This window comes from Ambystoma mexicanum, chromosome 9 (assembly GCF_040938575.1).
Source record: "Ambystoma mexicanum isolate Mex_15411 chromosome 9, UKY_AmexF1_1, whole genome shotgun sequence".
NCBI lineage: Eukaryota > Metazoa > Chordata > Amphibia > Caudata > Ambystomatidae > Ambystoma > Ambystoma mexicanum.
The window spans coordinates 1,137,453,605-1,137,472,887 of record NC_090931.1 but is presented as its reverse complement, the minus strand read 5'-3'; the positions used below and the strand labels follow the sequence as shown (position 1 = coordinate 1,137,472,887).

General features: G+C 46.9%; 1 protein-coding gene across 4 annotated transcripts in view; it reads right to left on the bottom strand.

Moving 5' to 3' along the window:
• The window catches only part of ORC4 (origin recognition complex subunit 4), a 1,582,358-nt gene that overhangs the window by 851,083 nt on the left and 711,992 nt on the right, over positions 1–19,283 (bottom strand). For all 4 annotated transcript variants that reach the window (XM_069616510.1, XM_069616509.1, XM_069616512.1 and 1 more), the window contains one exon: positions 13,084–13,169. In XM_069616510.1, the coding sequence (XP_069472611.1) occupies positions 13,084–13,169 (86 nt within the window). The remainder of the gene's footprint in view (positions 1–13,083; positions 13,170–19,283) is intronic.

Below are 19,283 nucleotides of genomic sequence, written 5' to 3'. Positions count from 1 at the left end.
AACTACTAATCCTGATGATCCTGTTATTTTGGCTGGGGATTTCAACTGTAAATGTGTGGTAATGGATGGCGGTTGGGATGATCTCGATAATACCAGAAGTGTTGCCCCGTTTACTTATCTGTCGGGCAGACAACTGTGGTAGGATCTGGTCCAAATTTCTTTCTAGATGGACTTTTCTGCCAACTAATCTACTCTTCGAGTGGTCCCTCTCCAAAGTGGTCAAATATTTTTTCAACCTCCACTATCTACTATATTATTGTATAAGAACTTCGGGCGGAAGATGTGGTTCACTCGAATATAGGGAAAACGAGTTTAAGTGACCATGCAATGTTACAGCTAGCCCTGAGCCGCATGGGCCCTCAAAAGTGGATCTCTGGTGGTCTCGGGCCAGGGTACTAGGGTTGCTCAATATAGTACCAATTCGAAGCAAGTAGGCATAGACTTGTTCAACTGGAAGAGATATATATATATATATATATATGGAAGATACATTTTCACATTCATTGCCAGGTGAATGTCCAAATTTCTTATCAAGGTTGTGAAGACCAAACAGGGCCAGCCTAAGCGGCTCAGCAAAAGATCTCTCTGTATGGAAAACATAACAAATTTGATAGAGAGACCCAAAATAAAAAATGTCAAATGAAGAAAGAAGTCAGAAGAACAAGTTACTCTCTTACCTGGTTACGTTCTTTCGATGGGATGGTCCGACGAAGTATTCCATATCTATGACAGTAATCACCACAGCTGTGCTGCTTCGGAAAATCTTTCGGCGTCTGCGTCCTGCGTAGATGACGTCGATATGCCGTCCTCTAGGACCTTCTCCGATGGCCCTCGTCACTGGATGTAATAAGTAGGACGCATGACGCCCGTAGCCTCAGTTGTAGTTTTTTCCCAGAACGTGTGGCACCAATCTTCGGCCAGTATGACCACAGAAAGCCTTGTGGAAACGTAAGCTGCAATCGCATAAGAAATTCTGTAGTGGGGTAGGCAAAGAGGGAGCGATATGGAATACGTCGTCGGACCATCCCATCGAAAGAACGTTACCAGGTAAGAGAGTAACTTGTTCTTCGAGGGGATTGGGTCCTTTGACGTATTCCATATCTATGACAGACTCCCAAAGCAGTACCAACGTAAGGAGGTGGGAAAAGAATTTAGAATATACAAATTTAGAATGCCCAATCAAATTGCAGAGTAAAGGACCGTCTTGCCAAAGGCCAGATCCTGCCCCCGGATAGAATCGAGGGAGTAGTGACGTATAAAAGTATGGACCGAAGCCCAGGTGGCTGCATCACAGATGTCACGAATAGGAACAGCCCTCTGCAGGGCAGTAGAGGCAGCCATACCCCTGGTAGAATGGGCCTGTAAGCCTACCGGAGGATCCTTACCCCGCCAAGCGATAACATTCGGAAATTGCCAAGATGATCCATCGAGACAAAGTCTGCTTAGTAACAGCCTGTCCCAAACGCCTTCCAGCGTATCCTATAAAGAGTTGATCGTCCACTCTGACCCGGGACATGCGTGAAATGTAGAAGCTTAAAGCTCTCCTAGGATCCAGCCTATGGAGCCTCTCTCCTCTTCCTTACCAGGAAGTGGAGGAGGATAAAATGCCAGAAGAATAACCTTCTGGCTTAAATGAAATTCCAACACCACTTTCGGAAGAAAGGAAGGATGAACTCTAAGGACAAGCCTGTCCTTATGAAACACAGTGAAGGGTGGCTTAACTGAAAGTGCCTGTAACTCACTCACCCTGCGAGCGGAAGTGACCGCAACTAAAAACACAGTTTTAAGGGTTAACAGTTTCAAAGGACAAAAATGCAAAGGCTCAAAGGGAGCACCCATTAGAAACTTGAGAACAAGGTTCAGATTCCAACCGGGCACCTGGAAAGGTGGGAACACATTAGTGAGCCCTTTCAGAAACTGAGAAATGAAAGGAATTTTAAAATAAGAACACTCCTCAGACGAGCGCTGAAATATAGACAGCGCCGCCAGGTAACCTTTAATGGTACCCACTTGCAGGCCCTTGTGGGCCAAAGAAAGCAAAAAAGATAGAACAACAGGAATGTCACATGAAAAAGGATCCACATTCTGAACCCTGCACCAGTCGTAGAACTACCTCCAACGGCAATGGTACAGGGACTTTCTTGCCGGCTGTCTGGCCGAAAGCAACACCTCCATCACGTCTTCAGGGAGGTCCCAATCCTTATACCTCAACCTTTCAGAAGCCAAGCGTGAAGGTTGAGGGATCTGACCTCTGGATGGAGAACCTGACCCCCCCGCCGTGAGAGCAGATCGTCTCGGTAGGGATGACAACGTGGAGGGCAGATGGACAAGTCCAGAAGGTCCGGGTACCACGTCCTCCGGATCCCATGCCGGAGCAATGAGGATCATCCGGGAACCGAACCTCGGTAACCTCCGCAGCACTTGCGGAATGGCTGACGGCCCTCAGCTCCAACAGATTGATATGGAGTCTGGACTCCGACGGAGACCAACGACCGCTGACTGTCAACTCGTTGGCATGAGCTCCCCATCCCGTGAGGGATGCATCCGTCACAATCGTCACCTCTGGTCAGGGCAGCCATAATGGAGCCCCCATCATCAGATTGCCTTCGACGGCCCACCACAGAAGGTTCTGGGCGACCGAGGGCGGCACCTGAACGGGGTCCGACATCCTGCCGGAGGACTGGGACCACTGGAGCTTGAGTGCCCATTGCACAGATCTCATCTGCAACCTGGCCTCCGGCACCAGAAGAATGCAGGATGCCATGAGGCCGAGCAATCTCAAGAACTCGAACGCAGGGAGACTTTGGGCATGTTGCAACTTGTGCACCATCTGCTGAATGTGATGAGCCCTCACCTGGGGAGGAAAACACTGCCCCAGGGACGTGTCGAGCACTGCTCCGATGTACTGGAGCCTCTGAGTTGGTGTCAAGTGGGACTTCTTTAAGTTGAGGGAGAAGCCAGCTTGTGGAGGGAGTGGCAGGTGACGGACAGATGATCCAGGTGTCATGATGCCTAGCCCCAGGCATCCGGACAGAGTCCATCAGCCCCGGGAGCAGGCATCTAGACATTAGATAAAGGCAAGGCCGGCCTGCTCATCCTATTGGACCTCTCGGCGGCTTTCGATTTATTAGACCACGAGAAGCTCCGTGAGGCCCTGGGAAATGCAGGAAACTGTGCCGCGGAAGCCATCGACTCGATATCCTCTTTTTTGAATGACAGAAAATCCAAAATCACCTGGGGTGGACACTCTTCTGGCACGAATCCAGTGGATTGTGGCGTCCCTCAAGGTGCTAGCTTCTCCCCTCTCCTATCCAATTTATATATCCGTGGCCTCTGTGCCCTTCTTTCACAGTTGGATATTTATTTTACCAATTTCGCAGACGATACTCAACTTATTATAGAACTCAGCGGAGACCACACCACAGACAATAACAGACTCTCAGCAATCTATAATACTATAGAAAGCTGGATGAAAGCCCACTGGATGTGTCTGAATAGTTCAAAAACAGAACTTATGACATTCGGATCTTCAAAAGCCTTATCCAATCTAGGCCCAGCCTACTCATCATTTCTTATTAAGGACTCTAGCATCACGGTCCTAACTAAGGTGAAAACATTAGGCATATACCTGCAATCCTCATTAGGAGCAGACGCTCAAGTCGCTTTTCTTAAAAAGAACTGCCAGTACCACCAGAGATTACTACGCCGCATTAGGCCATATCTCAACGCTACAAATTGCGCTACCATTGCTAGAGCCACAATATTGTCCCGACTGGATTATGGGAATGCGCTGATGCTCGGCTCAAGTAAATCTTGCATTAAACAATGGCAGATCATCCAGAATAACACTGTTAGAACTATCACCGGGAAGTCCAAGCGCGAGCACATCACCCATGACCGAATAGGCCTTCACTGGCTCGGCATTGAGGAGCGTATTAAATTCAAATCCCTGACACTTGTCCACCGCTGTCTTTTTGGCACGGCTCCTACATACCTAGAGAAGGAATTTCTTTGGTACGAACCAAGCCGCTGTCTTAGATCAGCAAAAAAAGGGCTACTCAAAGTTAGCCACACCAGAGTCAAAGCTACTGGACTCGGGAGAGCCTTCCCCACCAAAGCTATTGCACTCTGGAACGAGCTTCCTGAGAAACTCAGATTAGAAAGTAGCTACTCGCTATTTAGGAAGCAGCTGAAAACTCTACTCTTTCGATAATTTCGCTACATATTCAGCATGGACTCCTTGAGTCCCCTGTCCTCCTTTTTCATGTTGTCCTGTGATCTGTCCTATTGTGTTGTTGTCGCGCCCTGATGCTTGCGAGCTTCGGCGCGTTATAAATATATAAATAAATAAATAAATTTAGTAAAACCTCAGCAGCCCCGGCTAGGGGCTATCTGGGTTCAGTCCTGGCGCCTTAGGCACCAGGCTCATAGTCATTACTTACCTCAGGCAGACCATGCTGCAAATGACTCCAATCCAACATGAAGCCTGAAAGGGACTATTTTCTACAGGGACTATTTTTTACTCGGGTGTGGTTCTAGGGGCTTCTTACCTGGGACTACCTTTGAGGCTATTTAAACCACACCCAACCAGCAACACACGCTTCACGTTATTCTGAATCCAGCAGCGTAACACTCACCGTGCCTGAGGCCTGCATCCAGTCTTCTGCCATGCCCGCCTCCAATCCGGAGCTCCTAAAACAAAGAGGAAAGAGAGGGACAAGGTTAGAAAACAAACTTATTTCTATTCCACACCTGATTCTAGATCCATCTTGTCTCCGGACCTGTAAAGAACATAATTTCTGCATGCGCCGCTCCTCCAGCTGCAGCGCCGCGCCATACTCACCAGACTTCACAGCATCCTTCGGGTCGGCGCTGCCTCCATCATTTCTTCGCCGAACTTCGGCACCTAGGAGACAAAAGAAAACCACAAGGTGAGCCGAGGGAACCAACAAATATAATTCTTACCACCATAGACTTACCCGATTACCACCGGAGGCATCCTTTTGTGACTCTCCATATTTTTACGTGCCGCATCTGTAAAGAGAGACAAAAACAACACGTTTTCCTCGTGCAACATTTACCGGACAGCGCCAGGTAATACAGACTCTTACCTGAGAGCCACCAGCTGCCACAAGAGCATCTTTTCACGAGCCAGTTGCAAGACAAGAAAGCAAGGGGGAACAAGAGTGAACATCGGACATATTGAACTCTATGAACTTAATACTTACTGGTCCTCACCAGGAACCTCAGAGTCAATACTCTCCGGAACTCTCCCCAGCCTTCAAACCAGTGAAGTAATTGGAATTGACGCGCCCCTGCAAATCCACGCAGGATGGAGAGCTCATCTTTCAAGAATATAAGGTGAGATTGCTGTGAGGGCATTTCGGAGGTGATTAGTTGGGGAGGACTGTGGGGGTGCCATCACTTGAATCCACAAGTGGCTAAATCCATCTCTCCACTTGCAGGAGAATATTTATACGTGTTAAGCAGACAATATTAGGAGGGCAGATCCAGTCAGTCATCGCTGCACTATGCATCATGTGGTTGGAGACCGCAGCTGTCCGGGTACGACCGACACCCCTGTGGGAGCTAGGTGAGCGTAACACCAGGACTTGCTCGGGAGAGCGTGCCCTGATCAACCAATCGTCCAGGTAGGGGTAGACGTGAATCCCCCCTTCCCTGAGATGCGCTGCCACCACTACCATGAGTTTGGTGAAGACCCTCAGGGCAGAGGTCAATCCGAACGGCAGGACCCGAAACTGAAAGTGCGAGTCGCCAACCGCGAACCTCAGGTACTTCTTGTGCTTTGGTTAGATCGGCACATGAAAATAAGAGTCTCTGAGGTCGAGAGACACCAACCAGTCGTGAAGTTGAAGGGCCTGGAGGACTTGAGAAAGAGTAAACATCTTGAACTTGTCCTTCCTGAGGAGTTTGTTTAAACTGCGCAAGTCCATGATGGGTCTCAATCCCCCATCTTTCTTTGAAATCAAAAAATAAGGGGAATACCATCCCTTGTTCCTCTCCGCTACAGGCACCAGTTCTATGGCACCTTTCTCCAGCAGGGATTGAATTTCCTGCGCAAGGAGCGGATCCGGACTCTTCAAAGAAAAGTTCCCTGGTGGATTGACGTGAGGCCTCTGCCGGAAAGGAAGACAGTAACCGTGGGCTATGATCTCCAAAACCCACAAATCTGAAGTAATGGCACGCCATTCGACAAGATGCTGCACCAGCCTTCCCCCAGCTGGCGAAGCATGGGCCTCATGACTGAGCAGAAGCGGCTGCTGCGTGGCCTGAGGGCAAAGAGGCAACTGCTCGCGCGGCCTTGGCACCTCGAGTACCTTGTTTTCCACCTCTGGCACTCCTACGGTTACCCCTTTGACTTACAGCTCCTCTCGCTTTCCTAAAGGATGAGTAATAACGAAAGGAACCTCCCCTTCATTGCTGGCCCCTAAGACGAAAAGACAGAGGTTGGCGGACTGCAGCGCCCAACGACTTCGCTGCAGTTTTGCAGGTCTGCAACCCCTCCAGGCTCTCTTCAGCCTTGCTGCCAAAGAGATGTTCACCATCCAAGGACATGTTGAGGAGCCTGGCTTGCACATCAGGAGCAAACCCCGACTTCCTCAATCACGCAAACCTGCGTATTACGGTGGTCGCCGCCATGGACCGGCTGACACAGTCTGCCATGTCCAAACCCGACTGAACGGACGCACACATGGCATCCTTGCCATCCTGAATAATAGCAAGAAAACCATCCCGTTCGTCCCCTTCGGGAATATGTTCAGCCGCTAAGGAAATACAGTTCCACGAGTGTGCGTGAAACGTGACAAGGCACATATGAGTTGGCTGCCTGAAGAGCCATACCCCCTGAAGAAAACAGTTTCTTCACCCAGCCGTCAAAACGCTTGTCGTCCCTATCAGGAGGGATGGTAGGATACGACACCTGCTTTGCTGGGGCCGTAGCGGCCTGCACCACCAAACTCTCCGGAGTGGGGTGCGTGGTCAAGTAGCAGGGGTCACTACTGGCTGGACGGTATTTTCGCGGAAAAGACTTGCCCACTGCCGGGAGACTCTCCAGAGCAGTCCAACCTGCTGCCACCCTTCTTTGCAGAGCCATATGGAATGGCAGTACCGGGTCAGTGGGTGGACCTTGGTCGAGGATATCCATCAGGTCATCCTGCACAAAATCAACTGGGGGCACCGACCACCCCAAGTAGTCCGTGACCCTCGACATAAGGCGCCGCTATGATGACTCAGCATGGGTGCCAGGCTCAGGCATACAGAAATCCACCTCCGGAGAGGTGTCCAGACCACTGGCGTCATGCAGTGACTGACGCAGTTCCTCAATTTGGCTATGACCAGAAAGAATCTCATCTGGTACCGTGTCAGGAACCAACCCATCTTCAGAACCCTCTTCCACCTTGGAAATATACTCCATAGGCTGGAAAGTGGGCATTGAATAAGGGAGAAAGACATGTTTTGCCTTGGCCAGATCCTTTCTAGGGGGTTCCCCCATGGCACGGGGTACCTCCGACATCACAGCCTCGAAAGGCGTCGAGGGCGTTGAGTGAAACGGCATCGAGTGAATCAGCGTCGAACGAGGCGCTGACAGCATCAACGGCTTCGACACAGGCCTCGAGGGTGGAGCCCCGAGCGTGTCCTTCGACAGCCTGGGCGCCGATGGCGTCGATGACTTCCTCGGAGGCAGAGCCTCGAGAGAGTCCGTCGACGACCTCGGCGTCACCGGCATCGGCTTCTTCTTCGAAGACATCACAGGTGCACACGGGCTCGAGCGCGTTGAGGACCGGGACCTGGACCTGGAACGGGCATGACTAGAACGATTCCCCTTGTCCGAGCGGGACATCTCCCGCGAATCGTGCTGACCACCCGAGCCCGAAGGCGTACGAGCGGTGTCTCTAGTACGGTCACGGGGGACCCCTCTCGGAGGCGCGGACTGACCGGAGCCCTGCGATTCAAGAATGGCCAACATTTTCTTCCCGAAGGAAGCCCAGCCCTCCGTGGAGGAACGCTTGGTGGGATAAGAAACCCGCCGACGGGCGGAGTCCTCGGATGAGGACGGGGAAGGCGACAGATGACTGCGCTTCCGGGAGTGCCTCGAAGAGGCAGAGGAGTGGCGGGACCCACTCCGGGACCGAGACCCCCTAAACTTATGACTATGATGCGGAGAGTCGCCCCTCGAATCGTCCGTCAAAAGCCCAGTGGACCTCGCCTTCAGGGGCTTGGACACCTTACCGACCGACAGCTTCTTCTTCTGTTCCCGCAAGGCCTTAGACGTAAGCAACTGGCAGTCGACACAATCATCCGTGTCGTGGGCCTCCCCGAGACACCAGAGGCAGGCGTTGTGCGAGTCCGTCACCGACATCTTGGACCCGCAGTCCCCACACTTCTTGAAGCCCGGACGCGGGGTGGAAGAAGAGGAAGACATCTCGATAATACTTCACAAACGAACAGGTTCGAAGAACCGAAAGAACAGAAACTCCAAAGAGTCGAGGTGCGTCGAGATCTCCGAAGCGAACACGTTCGCGGAAAAAACAGAACTGAGGCTACGGGCGTCGTGCGTCCTACTTATAATATCCAGTGACGTCGGCCATCGGAGGAGGTCCTCGAGGACGGCTTATCGACGCAGGACGCAGACGCCGAAAGATTTTCCAAAGCAGCACAGCTGTGGTGATTACTGTCATAGATATGGAATACGTCGGAGGACCCAATCCCCTCGAAATGTGATTACAAGTCTGGTTAAAACCTGGTAGGAGAAGGAGAAAAGGTGGTGAAACAACAGTACCGAAATTGGTGCAAATGACATCAACACCAAAAATGTATAGTGAAAAATCAAGCTCTATTGAGTAAAACTGTTAGCCAGGATACATGTGCTATTTGGTTGACATTGAATAATGAAATCAATAATCAGTCCTACTCCCAATCCTATGGAGTTTCGGAGGACGTTTGGGTAGATTACTGATAAATATGAGGCGGAGTGTAGCACTGTGAATGCCTTGAGCACTATCACTACCAGTTTCTTATCATGGTCACCCCTCTTTTCACCAACTAGAAATTGAGCTCATTATCAATAAACTAAAAAACGCAAAAGCGTCTGGTACAGACAGGGTGACAAATGGCACTGTTAAGAACAACCCTGTACTCTGGGCTGACATTGTCTACTATCTGTTTACCCACATTGTTAGGGATTCCATCTGCCAGAATTCTTGGAGGATGACTTCTGTACTTGTCCCAATTTTCAAAAGGGGTAATAGAAAAGATCCTTCCAGTTACCGACCTATCTCATCGATTGATACAACATCAAAAATGTTTGCAACATTATTACTTAGGGAATTAATGGTGTGGGCTGAGCGGGTCAATCTCCTAAACCCTCTACAAATTGACTTTAGGAGAGGTAGTGGCACTGTAGTGAGTGGATTGGCTCCGACTGCCTGTTTGTCTGATACTGGGCATGTTCCGGGGCAATCACTCTTTGTGGCAACAATAGATCTATCCTCAGCCTTTGACAACGTTAACATCTCTTTGCTATGGCCCAAATTGTCTAGCTGGGGGATAGATATGGGCTTACTTCACTTATTCCAACTGCTATATTCTAATAATTCTACCATGGTTAGATTAAACATGCTGGGTGAACTACCTAGAAATATCTACCTTAATAGGGGAGTACTCCAAGGGTGTGTGTTAGCTCCAACCTTATTTAAATTTATACTTAGCTGATCTTTGGGTTAAAAGTAGGGGTAGGAGGGGGGGGGCGCCTATGTTCCCATGTGGCCGGGTCTGAAAGTGAGTTGCATTGTTTACGCTGATGATCTAACTTCAATGGATTACAAACTGGTGGGATTACCAGGGCATCTTGCAGGTGTGGAAAAGTATCGGAATGCAAATCACTTGCAGATTAATCCTAGGAAATCTTTCGTAATGGTCAGTACAAAACGCAGAAAAAACAGCAAATTCACATGGGAACTAAACAATATTCCAATCCAGAGAGTTGAATCGATTTGCTACTTGGGCTTTATAATATTAGTCAAAAAACATTGTGAACATCATATGAATGGATGAAAATATGTGTTCATGTACCTCACTACTGAAGGTTATAAAGAGTAAACTGTGCGCTTATTCTTTAATTCCATTTATTGAGTTCTATAGAGCCACAGTGTCTCCTATCATTCTGTATGGTTGTGAATTGTTGAATATTAGCAATAGGAATTTTTTTGATGTCCTAGAGTCTGAAATTCTAAAACGAGATCTGGGGCTCCTGATCTCAGTTCCAATTAGTGTCATCAGATTGGAACTAGGATTGATCTCTTGGTGGTCGCAGTAAATCAAGAGGAGCCTCTATCCACTGGGTAATTTGGAGCACGCAGGTAAATCTTCCCTTGGGTTCTATCTGATGGCATTACTCTCAAAATAAACCCACCTCTATTTGAAGAAATTCAAGAGGCCATGTGATAACATGCAGGAGGTTGTGGATCCGAATGGCTTAGAGCCTGATGGCATTTTGAAAAAGAAACATCTAAAATTGTGACAGAGCGATGGATCTGCAAGATCTGGGTAAAGTGAAATTCTATTCTGGGAAGGAGCTTTTAGATCTACCTCCAACTGATCTAAGATTATATCTAGTTCCATTTCCATCAGCAATATGTTGGTATTGGTATCTCAAGTTTAGATTAAAATGCCTCCCTACTCTGGAGTTAATTGGTCCTAAGCTTGGCATCCCTAGTGAAATGTGAACTTGTAGAGTGTGCAGCCTGGGTTCTGCTGAGACTTTATTCCATCTTGTGATGCGTAGTCAATTTTTTTAGGATCTGAGAATTCAAAGTTTTGGGCGATTTGGCCATTTAACTTCCCAGATTCTAACCCACGACTTATGGAGCAGGCTCAACACTAGCTCTCAGGTTTCACTAAACATTGCCTTGGTTAGGATGTTAATGGTAATTTTTTCAGAATTAACTAAGGTATCAAAGCAAGGTATAAATGGATCTTATTGGTATAGATGACGCTTAACGGGGTAGTCTTCCTTAGTATGTAAGCAGTAAATGTATTACAGATCTGGAACTGATGATGCATTTATTATGAGAATGTGTTTGTTTTAATGTATTTTTAGCTCTCTTTTTATAATGTATACAATATATTTGTATGTATAAAAATGTATGTAAATGTACTCTGTTCTGAAAAACAAAACAAAAAATAGTACACAAACAAAACAAATGTGTAGCAGATGTCTGGCTACAAACAGCGCATCACATTTTTGGAAAACCTTCGCCTATACATTAATGTGTATGAACATACCACAGATGCATTTTGATAAATGCACACTACACATGGAACTTACAAAAAAAAATATGTGTGTGCTGCGCAAGCATGCATTCACTGAAAAAGCATAATTTGTTAGTTACAATTGGAAAGGGTGCTTCGTAACAGTTTTCCATCTGATTACTAATGCTTTATGGACTGCAATTATGGGCTGCAATTTTTTTCATGGAAAAAAAAAAAAAACAAACAAAGGATGTGTTCTGGTTTATTTCAAGTCACCCGTCATTTGCCTGCCCTCTGCTCTGAAATGGTGCGCACATGTTACGCATGTAAAGATAAAAGGTGTATTTACACAGATTGTGTGTGTAAAAAGGCCTTTTATGGCTCTTATCTGGAGGCCCCGGTATCGCAATGGCTATTTTCTTAAGGGTACGACGGCCTTCATCCCCAGGCATTTTAACGTGCTCATCGAATATTTTAGCAGGGGGGTGGGAAAGCGCAGATAAGGGTTTGGGCGGATAGGCAATAGCAAAAATAAGTGTGGGAGGGGGCATGGGGTGGGGGGGTAACACCCCCTAAAAAATCTTTTTTTAAAAAAACCATGAGCATTTTCTGTCCCTAAAGAAACAAATAGATGGCCGTAATACGCTCAATGAACTTGTGGAACCAATTTATTTTCAAATTAGCCAAAACAGAAAAATTGCACTTTGAAGTTCTTTGTTTAATTGAGATGGATTGCACCAATTACAATTGACAGCAGATCTTGAAAATTAAAAAGAGACCCATAACCAGATACAGAACTGCACAACACCATTATTTCAAAGCAATGCAGTATTCCTGAGGCGTTACTTCCTCTTATCACGATAACAACACATGAAGGAATAAAGGCATTTAAGTAAGGCAACAAAGACAGAAAAAAAACATCTCAGAATGTTGGTTGCCCCTCAAAAGGTGAACCGAGGATCCTTATGTGGTCTACAAGGATCCTTATCTGGTCTATAAAGGAATGTTGACTCCTTGTTTGTTGGCTTTTGTATGAAAAATAAATGCCTGTCACAGCACAAAAACAGAATGAAGATTTACACGCTACAAAGCACAGATTAAAGCCACCATCTACTCTTACCCAAAAGCAGATGCAATACCTTTGTCCTTATTTATGTTTAACATTTATGATATTCATTATTTCTTTAGTTTCAAGGACATGTGCCAAGTGTCCATTAGGCAAAAGTATCTGCCATCCAACACTCACGAATAGTAAAACATTGGATGTCGTTCAACATGACTTCAAGTCTCAATGTAGTATGGTTTCGACGAAGACTACCAGCAGCAGGCCCTGCCAGGCATTGGGTCTCCCGTGGTCGACTCCTTAGGAAAAGCCATCCACAGTCATGTCGCATGATTGGTAGAGCGGGTGTTACTAGGAAGGGCTGCAGGGGAAGAGGAGGTGGTGTACTATGTTTCTGCGGGGTATAATACTGGCTATGTGGGGACTTCCAGTGGGTGTTAGTAGGCATGTGAGAACTGGCAGTGTGTAAATAGGCAGACAAAATAAATGCAGAAAAAAACTAGATGTGCGTTTTAATTTTTTACAGCCAAAATTAGAAGGTGATAATGGGTGTCAAAGTAAAAATGGAAATACATTTTATTTTGTGTTAAAAAAAAAAATCACATCACATAAAAGCCAACATATCAGAACACAAAGTTATTGCAAGATGTTGAATTACTATTTAATCTCATGTGAAAAACGTGCATGATGATCGAAAAAATCTGAAACCTCTGTATTAAAAATCATGGATAATAAATACATATACTCACAAATACTTTATCTCCAACCACATTTTCCAGACTCAGTTGTCTTGTGATTTCCTTGAGAGCTATTTTGTCATTTGTTTGCAAGAGGCCTTAATGAATAGAAAATGAAATATTAAACAAACCACTTTTGTGAGAGCATGCTTGTATTTCTACTGGTATGAAATGTTTTGCAAAGTAGAAGAACTTAAAGATCTATTCATTAGGCAATCCCATCTGCCAACTTCCCTGAAATCTAGAAGGCTCATGCTGTAAGGCTTTGCTCTCCCATACTCCAATATCATGGACCTAGTGAAACCCTCAATTAAAAAAATATCCTCCTTGATTAAGTCCAACAAGGCAAACGCTGTGCCTACAACCATGTCCCAGGTTTATGTATTTATTTATTTATTGTTTGCTTGTTAGGCACTTATACAGCAAGTAAAATACAGCTTCAAAGCGCACAGGGCAAGGGTGTGGGGGGACAAGGAAGTGGAATGTATTACATAACACAATAATTAATAAGAGCAGTGGAGGGAAAAGGCGGAGGGACAAACCTACTATGCATTGTGAGTATACAGAACGTGCAATTGCGGCAAGTAAAGGGCAGATAGAGTAAGTGCTGGGGAGCCTGGGCTCATGGGTGAGCAACAGATGAAGTGCTTGAGTTGTTGAGTGCTACATGGCCAAGGGCCACGTTAGGAGTCAAGCGCGATCCTCCAGGGCGGAGGGTTTGCCAAGGCAGGTGCAGAGGGAAGACAGGAGCTAGGCTGATTGGGTGTGGGGGGTCAGAGGACCGAGGATGCATAAGGACCCCAGACACCAATCGCAGCAACTATGGGATTAGCAGAGAAGAGAAGATGGGCAGGAGGAGGTGACAAGGTAAGGTTTTGAGGTGCTTCCGCAATTTAAGAAAGTCCTGCTGAAGGCGCAGAGACAGGGGGAAGCTGTTCCAGAGGAGGGAGCCAGCTGAGGAAGGCGATCAACCACCTACCCTCTGTTTAGCAAAACGCTTTACACACAAAGAGTTGGCCAGAGGACTGAAGTGGTCTAGAGTAACAGTATTTAGTAAGATAAAGTTGAAGATAGTGTGGTCCCCGGGCCCAGACAGTCTTGTGGATGATGCAGAGGGATCTGAATTTAATCCAGGCAGCAACTGGGAGCCAATGAAGACTTTTAGGGCAGGAGAGATGCAGTCCCTGGGCTTAAGGCTAAGGATAAGTCTTGCTGCCCTATTCTGGATTAGCTGGAGGGGTCGCAGAGTGGAAGAAGGTAGATTCCGGAGGAGGCTATTGCAATAGTCAAGCCTAGAGAGAACCAGGACTCGGGTAACATTGAGCATCTGGGGGGAAAAGTGAGAAAAGGGAGAATTCTTTAAGAAGGAAGAGCTGAAACTGGGACTTCTTGGCAATGTCCTGAGTGTGAGGCAGGAAGGAGAGAGAGGAGTCGAAGAGGACACCAAGGTTTCCGGCTTCAGAAGAAAGAGCAGGGGGAGAGCCCAGAGAGGAAGGTCAGAGTGAAGGGAAGAAGGAGGGAACAAGGGTCTCAGTTTTACAGCCGTTGAGACAGATCGTTGGAGGTGCACCAGGATTGGATGGCTGATAAGCCAGTCAGGGTTGATGGAGGGTGCAAGAGGGTGAGCATGAAATTTGAAAAAGTGCTGTGTGTCATCTGCGTAACACTGGAAATCGCAGAAGGAGAAGATGAGGCGTGCAAGCCGAGCAAGGTAAATGTTAAAGAGCTACGGGAGAGGATAGAACCCTGGGGAACACTGCAGCTGGAGAAGGAGGAGAGTAGAAGGTGCCCAAGGATGTCAGCCAGTCCAGTGCCCATTCCGAAAGAACAAGTGTATAATGGAGCCTTTGCATGAGGATGGAATGGTTAACTGTGTCAAATGCAGGGGATTGATGGAGAAGGATGAGGACAGCGGGGCAGTTGGAGTCCAAAGATACAAGCAGTTTTTCACAGGTGTTCAGAAGAACAGTTTCCGTGCCTCTGGATGCTCAGCATCCAGATTGATGGCCGTGGAGACCAACAAGTTTGCTGTGTAAGTTGATTTGGGGCAACGCCAACTTCTCCAACAGCTTCCCCATGAAGGGGGTGATGGAAAAAGGGCAGTAGTTGGCAGGGCAGGTAGGGTCTGCTGAAGTTTTTTTCAAGAAAGGGTCACAAGAGAGTGCTTAAGGGAGGAGGGGAAAGATCCAGTGTCAGAAGAGTGATTGCAGAAATCAGCGAGTTCGTGGGCAAGGGAGCCAATGTTATCCTTGATGGTTCTGGAGGAGGACGGGGAAACAAGAGACCCTCATTGAGTGAAGACCTCTGGTAACGTCTTCAGGGGTGAAGGAAGAGAAAGAGAAAGAAGGAGGGTGAGGGGCCAAGGGAGGCAAGGGGGTGGGGGATGGGTTGGGAGGGTGGCTAGCAAGGGTGTTCACGATGTCCTGAGTTTTGGTGGTGAAGTGTGTGGCCAGTGCGTTGCAGAGGGCCGGGAAAGGAGAAGGGGAGGAGGAGATTGCAGAAGGGATGGCTAGTTCCCTGCAGATCTTGAAAGGTTCAGTCCCATTAGGTTTAGAACCAGGCCGCAATAGAAATGGGGTGCTGGCTGTGTCCAGCATACCCCCTTCTCCAACTACAGCTTACAGTACCGGACAGTGCGTTTTGTACGGATTGCTATTTTTCTTGTTAAAAGCACTGGTTTTACCACAATTTATCTTCAATATTGACCATGTACATACTTTGAGATGTTGTTTATCATTTCACCACTAGGTGACTCCTTGTGCCCAAAGCGGTGGGAGCACTTGCTCCTTTACGCACTGGCCTGGGCCACAGGGGTAATGCGCATGGGGGAGAATTTGACCTAGGCATCCTTTCAAGTACATAGGCTTTCAGATGCCAGTTGCCGTCTGTAGCAACAATGGTTGTGGGATTGAGCGTCTACTTGTTAGAACTGTGAGACACTGGGGCCAGCACTCGAACCTGGTGTGAGCCTCATCAAAAGGGTAATGCCTCAATCAACTGGGTCTCAGGATTCAATATGCCCACCACTATTGATCTTAATCCATTCATAAATTCATAGATTTTACATCTGCAGCATTCACGGAGAGTATACTGTATGCATTATATTGTATGTATGCTTCCTGGTTTTGATTTGCCCCCCAATTCTAGTATAGAGTTTGTTATTTTTGTATTCCGTTTTGTATTTTAACATGTTGACATCAAAACAAAAGCACCAAAATAAGTTTTACAAAAAATATTCATCAATTTGTACATTAACACATGCCGAATGTATAAAGTACCATTTTAATTTTTGATTTACCAAGAAACAATAGACTGTACAGTAGACTTCTCCAGGAACTTTCTATGCCACTACACTAGGCTACCATGCTTAAATGCGGGGTTCGACTAAATCTGCTGTCCCCTCATTCACCTCCCTCCCTCAGTTGAGGATACCTTGCAATGTATTATTTTCTTTTTTATATTGTAGTTGCTTTCGGACATCAAACAAAAGCACCTAAAAACATTTCAAAAGGTGTTGGTGGAGGTGGGTATCAATCCCTGTCCTCGCACCAGAAGAATCCTGTTGAAGAACGAGCAAGCTTCAACCCACCCCAATATATCATAGTGCACTTAGCTACAAACTAATAATGCACTCAGCCACAAAGAGACAATCGCTTTACAACACTGCATGTATGGGACAGCAGAGTGTCCACTTCCCACATGCCGCAGGCCCCCGGACACCACATTGAGCAACATTCTTGGATGTTTGCTAAATTAGGCCGTGGCTGAGGTAACAGCACACACTTTTTGTCTCTTGCTATCTAGCTGCACACGTGAATTCTCTCCGCTCCCGACCTTGGAATGCTCTTATAAGAGGGGCACATTCACACCTAACTAAGCTGCTCCACTGCCATAAACTTGAGAATGGCTTTTTAGTGGGACCCCAATTACTGGGTAATTGTGTGCCAGGAACCACAGTCTGTGCACCTCCTTTCTGGCTCCTTCACTTTGGAGTCCCAGGAAATTGATCTTGGTCATTGCAATTGCTGTGCCTCTTCCCCCAAAGACATTACACAATTACCAAGCAACATCTTGATCTGTATTTTGCTGCAGCTAAAAGCCAGTGCCTGTGGTTATAAATTGAGTTAGAAGGGTGAAAAGCAGGCAATCTATTGCCATGTACATTCAACGCAACATTAAAAACTGAATAATTATATACAACGGGATTTTAAAGAAATCCAAATTAATCTTTATTACCATGAACAATGCAACACTAAAAGTGAGAAAATAATGTTTACTGATTAAGAGCCGAGTTCTCAGACATAGGGCCTCATTACACGTAATGCGGTAAGGGTTTACCGTTACTGGTAAGGGTACCGGTACCGGTAAACCCTTACCGCCTTACTACGAGGTCCCTTTGCGGGACCCGACCTCAATGGATGGTTTTACCAGCCGTTAAGGAACGGGCCCGCAAAGGGACCTTGGAGGCAATTACGGTACCGCAATTTGCAGTACCGTAATTGCCGCCTTCCCCATTCCCATTGAGCCCTATAGGGGCTCAAATGGGAATGGGGAAGTGCCATGGTGAATGGGGAATTACCGCCCCCACACACCTTGGAATGTGGCGGTAATTCCGCCATTCACCATGGCGGACTCGGTACGGTACCGGCGGCAACCATGGCGCTAATAGCGCCATGGTTACCGCCTACCGTGTAATGAGGCCCATAGTTTCTGTTCTGTCAGAGTACAAGATTAGCATGGTCCTTCCCAATGTATTTATTTATTTAGAAACTTGTATAGCACACCGAGCCCAAAGGCATCTGGGCACTTACTTACATTGGATAAGTTACAGTAGTTGCACAGAAAATACAGAACAGAGACAGTAAATAAGTGACTTTGCAAATAGACTAAGAATGACAATTAACATAAAAAGTATTCAATAGCATTGTGAGTGGAGTATATCTAGACAAGATGTGTGTCATGGAGTCTTAAGCATTGGTGAAAAGGTGTGTTTTGTTCCCTGAAAATCCAGAAGGAGTATTGGGCTCCGAGTGAAGATGGAGAGTTCCACAGTTTGCGGACAAATGTGGGGAAGCTGCTACCACCTGCCTTTTGAAGCTTGAATCTGGGAGTGGCGAGGTGGTGCTGATAGGCTGCTCGGGTGGGTCTGGAGTGTTAATTTAGCGTAAAGCTGTTGGCCAGGTAGACAGGTGCCATCTGGTGAAGAAATTTGTGTGTGAGGTTAAGTGACTTGAAGGTGCGTTCCTGTACTGGTAGCCAGTGTTGCTCATGTCTAGTGTCTGAGATGTGTGCAGATCTGGAGACCTTGAGTGCAGCCCTGAAGGCGTTGTTTTGTAGGACCTGCAGCTTTGTGATATTTTGTTTCATTGTGCCTGCATAGAGAGCCTTGCAGGAGTCAAGACATGTGAGGACTAGTGCTCTAGCCAGAGTGAGGCAACTGTCAGGGGAGAGGAATTTTCTGCAGGATCGAATGAGTTTACATGTGTATGCGGTGGCATTTAGAGGTTTGTTAAGGTTGAGTGAGAAGTCTAGGTGGAAGCTGAGCGTTTTAACCTAGTTAGCGACTTTAATTGAGTGTCTATGATGAAAGACTTAAAGAGGTGATTAAGTTTGGCGATTTTGAGTTGGGATCCGACGATGAGCAGCTCGGTCATATCGTTCAAGCAAGGGCCGCGCTGTGCTATTAAGTCTTGGATGGCTCAGAAGATGGTGTTGATGGTGGCTGTGTCAGTGTCGTGATCTCCTGAGATCGGTATGAGGACCGGAGTGTCATCTGTGTAGTTGGTGTAGATGACACCCAGGTCGTCCAGGAGGTCAAAGAGTGGCTCTGTGAAGATATTGTACAGAGTGGGGGTCACACAGGAGCCTTGTGGCACTCCACAAGTAACTGGGGTGGGGGGTGCCTTGGTTTAAGGGGAGAATACTTTCATAGTTCTGTCACTGAGGAAAGATTTTATCCAGAGTGTGGCATTGGTGGAGAAGTTAGCTGCTGATGAAAGGTGTGCACATAGAATATTGTGATCCACCAGCTCGAAGGCAGCAGAGAGGTCTAAGAGAAGAAGCACAGCTAGTTTCCCATTGTCCCTTAGATTGTTCATTTGGATTTTTAAGTCCAATAATGCCATTTCCGTCCTGCTTCAATTACAGATTTACGGTTGCTGCATAGCAGAATATGCCACTATTTGGGGTCATCACATTCACAAATGAAAGAG